The sequence below is a fragment of the Palaemon carinicauda genome, chromosome 21 (genome assembly GCF_036898095.1).
Source record: "Palaemon carinicauda isolate YSFRI2023 chromosome 21, ASM3689809v2, whole genome shotgun sequence".
NCBI classification, from domain to species: Eukaryota; Metazoa; Arthropoda; class Malacostraca; order Decapoda; family Palaemonidae; genus Palaemon; species Palaemon carinicauda.
Genome location: NC_090745.1, coordinates 120,193,062 through 120,206,775, shown reverse-complemented (window position 1 = coordinate 120,206,775; position 13,714 = coordinate 120,193,062). Strand labels below are relative to the sequence as shown.

Here is a 13,714-nt window from a genome sequence, read left to right as displayed (position 1 = left end):
TGAGAGTTTAGAAAAGGATCTGACTGGCCCACTGAGGAGAAAAGATTTGAACTGGTAACCAAAGCAAACATCCTACAAGATATCAGCTACAGACCTGAAAATTGCGAAGCCTGTCAAAACCTATAAACCTTGAACCATTCCGGACCTTGATGTCCAAACACCATCCCAACATAAAGGATGGCTAAGATAAAAAACGAAATCTTAAACCCTACCCACCTACAAACTTCTCTTTAAACTCCTCTACTGATTTCAGTAACATCCTTAAAACCACTGAACCGAACTTAGTACCTCTGGATTTCCCCTATCAACCAATGCTTCAGTTCAAGATACAGTTCAGATCTTCTTAAATAATGTTTGAAGAGCTGTTAGACAACCTAACAATCCTTCAAAAACTACCAGAGGATATGCTAATGCTGTGCACAATGGAAGACCCTTTCCTCTTACAAAGATGTGAACTTTTTTGGGGAGTGAATGGAGTGACAATGGAGCTCTCTTTGCCAACGTATACATGGCTGCCATGGATGACAATGGTTGGAGTGACAATGGAGCTCTCTTTGCCAACGTGTACATGACTGCCATGGATGACAGTGGATGGAGTGGCAGTGGAGCTCTCTTTCCCAAAGTTTACATGACTGCCATGGATAACAGTGGATGGAGTGACAATGGAGCTCTCTTTGCCAACGTGTACATGACTTCCATGGATGACAGTGGATGGAGTGACAGTGGAGCTTTCTTTACCCCAGTATACATGACTGCCATTGATGACAGTGAATTGAGAGACAATGGAGCTCTCTTTGCCAAAGTTTACATGACTGCCATGGATAACAGTGGATGGAGTGACAATGGAGCTCTCTTTGCCAACGTGTACATGACTGCCATGGATGACAGTGGATGGAGTGGCAGTGGAGCTTTCTTTACCCCAGTATACATGACTGCCATTGATGACAGTGAATTGAGAGACAATGGAGTTCTCTTTGCCAAAGTTTACATGACTGCCATGGATAACAGTGGATGGAGTGACAATGGAGCTCTCTTTGCCAACGTGTACATGACTGCCATGGATGACAGTGGATGGAGTGGCAGTGGAGCTTTCTTTACCCCAGTATACATGACTGCCATTGATGACAGTGAATTGAGAGACAATGGAGCTCTCTTTGCCAAAGTTTACATGACTGCCATGGATAACAGTGGATGGAGTGACAATGGAGCTCTCTTTGCCAACGTGTACATGACTGCCATGGATGACAGTGGATGGAGTGGCAGTGGAGCTCTCTTTCCCAAAGTTTACATGACTGCCATGGATAACAGTGGATGGAGTGACAATGGAGCTCTCTTTGCCAACGTGTACATGACTTCCATGGATGACAGTGGATGGAGTGACAGTGGAGCTTTCTTTACCACAGTATACATGACTGCCATTGATAACAGTGGATGGAGTGACAATGGAGCTCTCTTTGCCAAAGTTTACATGACTGCCATGGATGACAGTGGTTGGAGTGACAATGGAGCTTTCTTTACCACAGTATACATGACTGCCATTGATGACAGTGAATTGAGAGACAATGGAGCTCTCTTTGCCAAAGTTTACATGACTGCCATGGATAACAGTGGATGGAGTGACAATGGAGCTCTCTTTGCCAACGTGTACATGGCTGTCATGGATGACAGAAGATGGAGTGACAGTGGAGCTTTCTTTACCACAATATACATGACTGGCATTGATGACAGTGAATGGAGTGACAATGGAGCTCTCTTTGCCAACGTGTACATGGCTGTCGTGGATGACAGAAGATAGAGTGACAATGGAGCTCTCTTTGCCAACGTGTACATGGCTGTCATGGATGACAGAAGATAGAGTGACAATGGAGCTCTCTTTGCCAAAGTTTACATGACTGCCATGGATAACAGTGGATGGAGTGACAATGGAGCTCTCTTTGCCAACGTGTACATGACTGCTGTATGACAGTGGATGGAGTGACAGTGGAGCTTTCTTTACCACAGTATACATGACTGCCATTGATGGCAGTGAATGGAGTAACAATGGAGCTCTCTTTGCCAACGTGTACATGGCTGTCATGGATGACAGAAGATGGAGTGACAATGGAGCTCTCTTTGCCAAAGTTTACATGACTGCCATGGATAACAGTGGATGGAGTGACAATGGAGTTCTCTTTGTCAATGTGTACATAACTGCCATGGATGACGGTAATTTCATTAGCCACACAAGGGGAGGAAGTTAAGCCAAATACGCAGAAGACACTTTTTTTCCACCCACAGCAAAAGAGATGAAGCAAAGAGGAAAGTCAATGTTGTGAAATCTAATTCAGTTTTCAACTTTACCATCAAATCTAGCAAAGAAAAGGACTCCCCTTTTCATGATGTTCATGGCAAAAGAAACCCAAATAATATGGCACATATGTAAACATGAAAAGTAAAATGTGGACATCTGGCTTTAAAGAAAGGGAAACTGACAAGATTTATACAAAAAAAAATCAGTCAATTGTGTTCACATTAGAATTGCATTTAATCACTGCAGTACCAACAATTCTGGTCTAACTAATAACAGATATCCAAATGATATGACAGATAAATGATAAGTAAAAAAGGGATTAACACCACACAACAAACCAAGACAGCCATAGAAAATTTATACAAATTTACCAAGGGGTGTCCTACAGACAGGGAGTATAAAGGGTTCTTTACTAACTCGGCCACTGGATCCCCAAATTTCTAACTATGCCCCTGAGCTTATTCAGAATGAACACGTGTCTCCAGATTGTTCTCCAGGAGAAAATTATGTGACAAACCACTAGAACCAGGGGATACAGTTCTCTGAAAATTCAAGGAATAACTAGGCTACCTTTGATTGCCTTTGAGAGTGTTCAAAATTATGTTTGGATTCTTTTTTTCCTAAATTTCTCATCTTTGACTAAAATAGCTGTAAATTGTAGTTTCATTGTCAATATCGTATAATCTCGAAGAACATGAATGGATGGTGAAAACAGCTACCAGAATTAAAGAAAAGGGAAAAGCATGGTATAAAATTCATCTTTTGCAGAAATCATCCAGGTTTATTTTTGAAAGTCCTCTTGTCAGACTACTTGGTCTGTGTATAAGGCCCTTTCATTCATTTAGTTTCCTTATAAAGCAAGGAAGTCTATTACCTTACTCTCTCTCTCTCTCTCTCTCTCTCTCTCTCTCTCTCTCTCTCTCTCTCTCTCTCTCTCTCTCTCTCTCTCTCTCTCTCTATATATATATATATATATATATATATATATATATATATATATATATATATATATATATATATACTGTATATAAACACATATATATACAAGAGAGAGAGAGAGAGAGAGAGAGAGAGAGAGAGAGAGAGAGAGAGAGAGAGAGAGAGAGAGAGAGAGTAAATGGCTACCTCTCCTGATAAGGCTTACAGTACTGTATACAGATATCATTTTAGTCACAAATTCCTACAACCCGCAGTGAAATTTTTATAATAAATAAATATATTCTAAATAACCCCGAATGTTTTAGATAATAAACATTTCCTTGGTTGATATAAAAACCACAATAAAGTTACATTTCCAAAAAGGACAGTTAAAAGCCACCACACAGAACGTGAACACATTTTTACAACAAGTAGTAGAAATGTATATAATGAATAAATATTTATTGTATACAGAACATCGCATATTTTAGATAATAAAAAAAAAACATTTCCTTGATTGATATAAAAATCATGATAAAGATATATTTAAAAAAGGACAGTTAAAAGCCACCACACAAAACGTAACCAGGGTTGCCATTCGTACGATAATTATCGTTCATGTACGATTATTTTGGGTCCGGTACGATACATACCTTGGGTATATACAATGTATGTGTGTGTTTTTTATTAAACAATTATACTAAAATACCTTGAAATAAACTATATATGTTACTCCTTAATATTCTTGTTCAAAGTGTGTACGATAATTTTGGTTTATAAAACGATAATTTCAAGGTTCAGGTATGATAATCCAGTGGAAATAATCTGGTAACCCTGAACGTAACTAACGCAGGGGTGCCGTTCGTACGATAATTATAGTACGTGTACGATTATTTTGGGTCCGGTATGATGTACGATACATACCTAAGGTATAAACAATGTAGGTGTGTGTGGGTTTAATTAATCAATTATACTAAAATATTTTGAAATAAGTCAATCATGTAACACCCTAGTAATTATATTGAAACTGTGTACGATAATTTTGGTTGAAAGACGACAATTTTAAGGCTCATGTACGATAAATCAGTCGAAATAATCTGGCAACCCTGCCGAAGATCCTCAAGATCAGACAACAACTTTGTTTATGGAGGGAGAAATCAAAATTGGTCTGTGTGACAAGGGCCACAGTCATTATTAATCAAGAACTGATATATTTCTTCTTCAGGACGTATTTTTTGGATTATTTCTCGCAATGGGTGATGCTACAATGCCCGCCAGCCTTTCCAGTTCTGTTGAAAAGTGAGATATTCGAGTGTGTTAAGTCTTGTGTTCCTTTTACGAGTCTTGTTCTCTCGTATACAATATTAAACGAAAAGAAGGTTAATTTTAGTACTTTATACATAATATTATGACCTTGTTATATTGTTTAATGTTATATTTGGTATAGTGATATTATTAATCCGAGAATTACGGTTAAATGTTACCGCCTAACCTAGAGAGTCTCGGAACAGCCCATGTAGGCTGCTATTGGTCTTTTTGGTAAAGTTTTACTGTATTACAGATTTTCAGGTAATTTTGTATTGTATTACAGGGTGAGATTTCGAACAGAAAATATGTTTTCCTATAGTAAAAAACGTGATTTAACAGAATTTGATGTTCATTTCAACAGGAAACAAACAGATCAACCAATTCGGATAACTTTAATCTGCCGAATTGGTTGATGTTATTACGGATGAAATGAAGGTGAAAACCGGTTAAATCACGATATTTCCTCAGGAAAACATATTTTCTGTTAAAATGGTTAAATATAAACAATGCTGTCATATATGTTGGGTTAAAATATTTAAATATAAACACTAGTTCAACGGCGACACTTCCCTTACGGATGTGATGCGAACGATAACATTAGCATCGTTACCAATGATGCACAGTGTTACCGACGATGGCGAATGGTACACAGAGTTACCAACGGTACGATGGCATTACTAGCGACAGCAATGCTAGATATTTGCATATGTATTTCAAATAATTTTTCCATATAAGTTTTACACAATATATAAAAAGTACAAAAAGGGCACAGAACCTAACAAACCTAACCTAGTAGTATGACAGGTCACAAACCTCAGGTATTTACTGAAAACGGTAAAATTCTCCATGTTACGAATGATACGCAGTGTAACCAACGGTACAGTGACATTACTATCGATAGTAATGCTAGATATTTCCATATGTATTTTAAATAATTTTCCTATATAAGTTTTACACTATATAAAATGTACAAAAAGGGCACAGAACCTAACAAACCCACCTAACCTAACCTAGGAGTTCCCCGGTCACAAAACACATATACAGTAATGACTATTGAGGAATGACTTACCTTTTTGCAATTAATATTATCTTCCATGGGGGTAGATGACTTTTTCCCAAAAATGTACCTTTATAATAAGTAACGGTATAACCACAACGACGTTTCTTTTTGGTTTTAGGAATGATGGTTTCGGTATTACAATAAAATACGTGAATGTCTTTCCTGTAAGATGGGAGGGAAACGGCACTTGGGGCACTGTAAGGGTTGAGGAATTACGTTGTGTGATTTCAGGAAATTATCAACATTGGCTGAAGAATAATAAAAATTGCCATGGAATTTAGCAAATGAGTTTAGGTACGGAATACTGAAGCCGTTACAAGTATCTATAACTACCTCCATCACAAAAACCGAAAAAATAAAACTCACTTGAAATGAATGACGACACATTACTAGGACAAAGGTTACAAGGGAAAAGGATTTGGTATGAACAGACCACTTAAAGAGACAAAGGAAGGGGGAAGGGAAATATCAGTTGACAACCCCATTGTGTAAACTTTGAATACATATCGGTTCGTGATTGGTTAACAGAAAAACAACGGAGTGTAGAGAGTAAACATGAATGAACTGTATAGGAAAACTAGTCCAGAGAAAGTATACATGTATGATAAATAATATTGAATGGGAATATAAAATGAGATGATTTTAAAAGGAATAGGATAATAAAACGAGTAATAGGTAGGGAGAAAGCTTCTGCGCAGGGGGGAGGGGTTTCTGCACGGGACGAAACTGGTATGCATGAACAAACAAACGTACGGGTGCTAATGATAGCATGGAAAGCTAACATTTGATCTACATCAGACGTTGGCAGCACTGGTTACTGTATTTTTTCAATATTAATCTTACCCGATGATCATGTAGCTGTCAACTCCGTTGCCCGACAGAAATCTACGGTCGGGATACGCCAGCGATCGCTATCCAGGTGGGGGTGTACACAACAGCGCCATCTGTGGTCAGGTACTCAAGTACTTCTTGTCAACAAGACCTCAATTTTTCCTCTGTCGTGCCGCCGGCAAGACCTACATGGATACGCTGTTGATTTTGGAGTCTTTTGTTCACGTTTTGGTGATGTATTTGCTCTGAAATTTAGCCTTCGCTGTTCAGGAAGCTTTATCCTTAGCTTAGCAAGCTTTTGGAATTAATTTGATTCATTGGTTAACGATCTTTGCTTTACTTTGGAATTCCCCCTTGACTACCTCTAAATTCAAGATGTCTGACGATTCCCAAGTTCCTAAATACAGGCAGTGTAGTGTTAGGACTTGTAATAGGCGTCTTCCGAAGGCCTCTATAGATCCTCACACCGTATGTTCCAATTGTAGGGGAAAATCCTGTCAATTGGAAGATCGATGTGGGGAATGTGCTGGGCTTTCGGAATTCGATTTTAATGAATTCCTCAGATATACACGTAGGTTAGAGAAGGAGAGAGATAGGAGGAGTTCTTCTCGCTCTGTGGATTTTTCCTCTCCCCATGCCCCTCAACCTTTTCCTTCCCCTGTGGTGGTGACTCCCGAACCTGCTACGAGTGCTCAGCCTGCAATGGCTGATATGTTGCGTGCCATTCAGGCTCTCGGTGATAAGGTGGAGTCGTTGGTTAGTGACCGCAATCAGCTCTTGGCAGATGTCAGAGAGCTGAAAGCGAAGAGTGCAGTGGGAAGTGTTAGTGCTAGTGCTGTGCATAGTGTCAGTGTCAGTGTTGCGCATGAGGGTACATCTGTGCGTGCCAGTCGTCCTCCCAGTCCGGGACCTCTTGCAAGCTCCCAAGCCCAGGGGAGAAGCAATGTCGAAGGACCAGAGGGTTCGGCAGGCCTTGATCGGCGCACGGATGTATCCTCAGTGGTTGCGGACGCATCTGCTAAGGATCGTCCCTTCCACTCCCAGACGAATGAGCCCTTACATTCCTCGTCTGTGGAAGAGGTTTCCAGGAGGAAACGGTGGACCAAGGTCTCACGACCGTTCAAACGTAAGGTCCCTTCCGAGCTAGTCCAACGGCCCAGGTGTAGCCACTGGGTCAGTTCGGACTCGCCGCAGTCATCTGATGACTGCACACCTCCCAAGAGAGGTAGAGTGGTCCCTCAACAGGCCTCTGCACCGTCTGTTGTTGCTCCAACCACAGTAGACCCTAAGTGGTCCATGCTGCAGACTATGCAGTCTCAGCTTGCGGCTTTTATGCAGGAGTATCATGCCGAGAAGGTTAACACCTCTCCTGTTATCCTACAACCCGCAGAGGTTGTGCGCTCAGCAGATACTGCGGCTGCCTGCTCCCACACCCTACCTGTGAGAGCTCCTCCACCGATGCGCAGTCCTCACTGCCAGACGCATGTTCTTGCTGCACCATCTGCTAACATGCGTGAGCTGCCGCATCAGGAGTTGCCGGGTTCCAGCACTATGCGGCATTCTCCTCAGCCCATGCAGCATGCTCTGCAGACCTTACAGCATGCTCTGCAGACCTTACAGCATGCTCTGCAGACCTTACAGCATGCTCCGCATACCATGCAGCATGAGCCGCATACCATGCAGCATGAGCCGCATGCCTTACAACATGCTCTGCATACCATACCGCATGCTCCTCAGCCCACCGCAGACCCTCCCACACACCAGCCCTCTGCTTTTGTTGTTGCCAGCTCACAGTCTGTCCAGCAGAGGCATGATGATGGATCCGCAGGTACGCATGCACCCGTTCTGCAGGATTCAGCTGTTCAGCTTGCTGCTCTGCCTTTGCCACTCACAACTCAACTTTCGGATGAGGAGGTATCGGAGGATGAAGCTGCTCATCTGGATGATCCTCACTCTGATGTTGAAGGGCACAAGTCTTCGCCACCCTCCTTAGACTTTCGCAAAGTCCTTGCTTTGTTCAGAGAATTGTATCCTGAACACTTTGTGTCTGCAACCCCTCGTTCTCCTCCCTCCGAGTTTGCTCTGGGCATGCAGTCTGCTGCGCCTGCCTTCACCAAGCTTATTCTCGCCAGATCATCAAGGAGAGCTTTGAGGGTTATGGGGGATTGGTTGCATTCCAAGAAGCAACTGGGAAGGACCTCTTTTGTGTTTCCTCCTCCCAAGCTGGCTTCTAAGTCGAGCGTCTGGTATGCCACGGGAGAGGAACCTGGCTTGGGGGTTCCTGCCTCTGCCCAGGCCGACTTCTCAAGTCTGGTTGACTCTCCCCGCAGGTTGGCTATGAGACGTTCGAAGATCTGCTGGTCCTTTTCCGATCTTGATCATATGTTGAAGGGAGTCTTTCGTGCCTTCGAGATATTCAACTTCCTCGATTGGTGTTTGGGAGCCTTAAGCAGGAAGACTTCCCCTTCTGACAAGGACTCGGCCATGCTGATCATGTCCAGCATGGACAAGGCAATACGGGATGGGTCTGGTGAACTTGCGGCTTCATATGTATCAGGGGTCCTCAAGAAGAGAGAACATCTGTGCTCCTTCTTATCTGCTGGTATCACTCCTTGCCAGAAGTCAGAGTTGCTGTTTGCTCCTCTCTCCAAGTGTCTGTTTCCGGAGGATTTGATTAAGGGGATGGCTGCCTCTCTTATCCAGAAGGATACGCATGACCTCATGGCTTCTTCTGCACGTAAGGCTAAAACCTTACCTTCCGTGCCTAGACCCTTCCGCCCTTTAGCAGTTGATACACCTGCTTCTAGGTTCATCCCGCCCTTTCGTGGCAGAACCTCCAGCAGAGGAGGTACCCGTGCAGACAGTCACCGTGGCAAGTCCAAGAAGGGTTCCAAGTCCGCAAAAGGCAAGTTTTGACTGCCTTCCTCTCCGGACAGCAGTAGGAGCCAGACTCAAGACCTTCTGGCAAGCTTGGGAGAGCAGAGGTGCAGACGCTCAGTCTGTGAAGTGGCTAAGGGAGGGATACAGAATTCCGTTCTGCCTCAATCCCCCTCTAGCTACATCTCCCATCAACCTCTCTCCCAACTACAAGGAGAAGGACAAGAGGCTAGCGTTGCAACAAGAGGTGTCGCTCTTGCTACAAAAGGAAGCAGTGGTCATAGTCCGGGATCATCAATCCCCGGGCTTTTACAACCGTCTCTTCCTGGTAGCCAAGAAGACAGGAGGTTGGAGACCGGTGCTGGACGTCAGTGCTCTCAATGCTTATGTCACCAAGCAGACGTTTACGATGGAGACGACGAAGTCGGTCCTAGCAGCGGTCAGGCAGGAGGACTGGATGGTCTCGTTAGACCTGAAAGACGCATACTTTCACGTCCCCATCCATCCAGACTCCCAACCTTTCCTAAGATTCGTCTTTGGAAAGGTTGTGTACCAGTTCCAAGCCCTGTGCTTTGGCCTAAGCACGGCACCTCTTGTGTTTACGAGACTGATGAGGAATATTGCGAAATTCCTTCACTTGGCAGACATCAGAGCCTCCCTCTATTTAGACGACTGGCTTTTAAGAGCTCCCACAAGTCGTCGCTGTCTGGAGAATCTCAGATGGACTATGGATCTGACCAAGGAACTGGGCCTCCTGGTCAATTTAGAGAAGTCCCAGCTCGTCCCATCCCAGACCATTGTTTACCTGGGTATGGAGATTCAGAGTCGAGCTTTTCGGGCTTTTCTGTCGGCCCCAAGGATCAACCAAGCCCTAGAGTGCATCCTGAGCATGCTGAGAAGGAACCGATGCTCAGTAAGGCAGTGGATGAGTCTAACAGGGACACTTTCATCGCTGGCCCTGTTCATCGGGTTAGGGAGACTCCACCTCCGCCCCCTTCAGTATCATCTGGCTGCTCACTGGATAAAGGACATGACGCTAGAGACGGTCTCAGTTCCTGTTTCCGAAGAGATGAGGTCTACTCTAACGTGGTGGAAGAACAGCATTCTTCTCAAGGAAGGTCTTTCGTTAGCTGTTCAGACCCCCGACCACCGTCTCTTCTCGGACGCATCAGACTCGGGCTGGGGTGCGACATTGGACGGACAGGAATGCTCGGGAACATGGAATCAGGAGCAAAGGACACTTCACATCAATTGCAAGGAGTTGTTGGCGGTTCATCTGGCCTTAATAAACTTCAAGTCCCTCCAGCTAAACAAGGTGGTGGAGGTGAACTCCGACAACACCACAGCCTTGGCTTACGTCTCCAAGCAGGGGGGGACTCATTCGAGGAAGTTGTTCGAGATCGCAAGGGACCTCCTCATTTGGTCAAAAGATCGAAGGCTCACGCTGGTAACGAGGTTCATTCAGGGCGATATGAATGTCATGGCAGATCGCCTCAGCCGGAAGGGTCAGGTCATCCCCACAGAGTGGACCCTTCACAAGAATGTTTGCAGCAGACTTTGGACCCTGTGGGGTCAGCCAACCATAGATCTGTTCGCTACCTCGATGACCAAGAGGCTCCCATTGTATTGTTCTCCGATTCCAGACCCAGCAGCAGTTCACGTGGATGCCTTTCTGCTGGATTGGTCCCATCTCGACCTGTATGCATTCCCGCCGTTCAAGATTGTCAACAGGGTACTTCAGAAATTCGCCTCTCACAAAGGGACACGGCTGACGTTGGTTGCTCCCCTCTGGCCCGCGAGAGAATGGTTCACAGAGGTACTGCAATGGCTGGTCGACGTTCCCAGGACTCTCCCTCTAAGAGTGGACCTTCTGCGTCAACCTCACGTAAAGAAGGTACACCCAAACCTCCACGCTCTTCGTCTGACTGCCTTCAGACTATCGAAAGACTCTCAAGAGCTAGAGGCTTTTCGAAGGAGGCAGCCAGAGCGATTGCCAGAGCAAGGAGGACATCCACTCTCAGAGTCTATCAATCTAAATAGGAAGTCTTCTGAAGCTGGTGAAAGGCCAATGCAGTTTCCTCAACCAGTACCACTGTAACCCAGATTGCTGACTTCCTGTTACATCTAAGGAACGTTAGATCCCTATCAGCTCCTACGATCAAGGGTTACAGAAGTATGTTGGCAGCGGTTTTCCGCCACAGAGGCTTGGATCTTTCCACCAACAAAGATCTACAGGACCTCCTTAGGTCTTTTGAGACCTCAAAGGAACGTCGGTTGTCCACTCCAGGCTGGAATCTAGACGTGGTCCTAAGGTTCCTGATGTCATCTAGATTTGAACCGCTCCAATCAGCCTCTTTTAAGGACCTCACATTAAAAACTCTTTTCCTCGTATGCCTAGCAACAGCTAAAAGAGTAAGTGAGATCCACGCCTTCAGCAGGAACATAGGTTTCACATCGGAAACGGCTACATGTTCCTTGCAGCTCGGTTTTTTGGCTAAAAACGAGCTTCCTTCACGTCCTTGGCCTAAATCGTTCGAGATCCCTAGCCTGTCCAACTTGGTGGGTAACGAACTGGAGAGAGTACTTTGCCCAGTCAGAGCTCTTAGGTACTATCTAAAAAGGTCAAAACCCTTACGAGGACAATCAGAAGCCTTATGGTGTGCTGTTAAGAAGCCTTCGCTACCAATGTCTAAGAACGCAGTTTCTTACTACATCAGCCTTCTGATTAGAGAAGCTCATTCTCATATGAAGGAAGAAGACCTTGCTTTGCTGAAGGTAAGGACACATGAAGTGAGAGCTGTGGCTACTTCAGTGGCCTTCAAACAGAACCGTTCTCTGCAGAGTGTTATGGATGCAACCTATTGGAGAAGCAAGTCAGTGTTCACATCATTCTATCTCAAAGATGTCCAGTCTCTTTACGAGAACTGCTACACCCTGGGACCATTCGTAGCAGCGAGTGCAGTAGTAGGTGAGGGCTCAGCCACTACATTCCCATAATCCCATAACCTTTTTAACCTTTCTCTTGAATACTTTTTATTGTTGTTTTTGGGTTGTACGGTCGGCTAAGAAGCCTTCCGCATCCTGGTTGATTTGGCGGGTGGTCAATTCTTTCTTGAGAAACGCCTAGGTTAGAGGTTGTGATGAGGTCCTTTAGTATGGGTTGCAGCCCTTTATACTTCAGCACCTAAGAGTCGTTCAGCATCCTAAGAGGACCGCTACGCTCAGTAAGGAAGACGTACTTAATAAAGGCAGAGTAATGGTTTAAGTCGACTTCCTTACCAGGTACTTATTTATTTTATATTGTTATTTTGAATAACTAATAAAATGAAATACGGGATACTTAGCTTCTTTGTTAACATGTATGCTGGTCTCCACCCACCACCCTGAGTGTGAATCAGCTACATGATCATCGGGTAAGATTAATATTGAAAAATGTTTTCATTAGTAAAATAAATTTTTGAATATACTTACCCGATGATCATGATTTAAAGGACCCGCCCTTCCTCCCCATAGAGAACCAGTGGACCGAGGAGAAAATTGAGGTCTTGTTGACAAGAAGTACTTGAGTACCTGACCACAGATGGCGCTGTTGTGTACACCCCCACCTGGATAGCGATCGCTGGCGTATACCGACCGTAGATTTCTGTCGGGCAACGGAGTTGACAGCTACATGATCATCGGGTAAGTATATTCAAAAATTTATTTTACTAATGAAAATAACATTTTTCATGAGACAATCTTTGCAACAGCACCTCCAAAGTTTACTCGCATATACTGTTTTGTATTTTCCTTCGATTATTATACATTCAAAAAGTTAATGTATAGAGAAGAAAAGGCTTGTTTTACGATTATACAGCATATCGTTTCCCCAGTATGTTTTCCCCATCCAAAACCCCGAGTTCCCACTGGGGGTCCCCCATTATCGTAGGATATAGATGTATATATATTTCTGAAACTATTCATTTGCGACGGGAACGAGTGTCATTTTCGAAGAGAGCGTAATTTTTTCTATAAGAAAAAGTAGTTTTTTTCCTAGGTTACATTGCTCTGTAATACAGTACACTACAATAAAACCCAAATGTGACCTTCATTTCAACCGCAAACAAACTGAACAACCAATTCGACTAACTTTAAGTAGCCGAACTGGTTGCTGTTATTACGGATGAAATGAAGGTCAAAACCGATTAAATCACGTTATTTTCTACAAGAAAACATATTTTCCGATAAAAATGTTTAAATATGATGACTTGTTCAAATTTTGTGTCACTTAACTCACGTATGTACTGCGAACGTTAACATTAGCAATGTTACGCAACGTTACCAACGTTGCGATGGCATTGCTAACATTAGCAATGCTACGATAATATTAGAATGTGTATTTTAAAGCATTTTTCCATATACCCTTTACACAATATATAAAAAGCTACAAA

General features: G+C 43.6%; 1 protein-coding gene across 2 annotated transcripts in view; it reads left to right on the top strand.

The window, feature by feature from the left end:
- The first annotated feature begins 4,318 nt into the window (after positions 1 to 4,318).
- Positions 4,319 to 13,714, top strand: part of Zwilch (zwilch kinetochore protein) — an 81,685-nt gene continuing 72,289 nt past the window's right edge. For both annotated transcript variants that reach the window (XM_068345311.1, XM_068345310.1), the window contains exon 1: positions 4,319 to 4,507. In XM_068345311.1, coding sequence (XP_068201412.1) covers positions 4,461 to 4,507 — 47 coding nt within the window. In that variant the 5' untranslated portion in view covers positions 4,319 to 4,460. The remainder of the gene's footprint in view (positions 4,508 to 13,714) is intronic.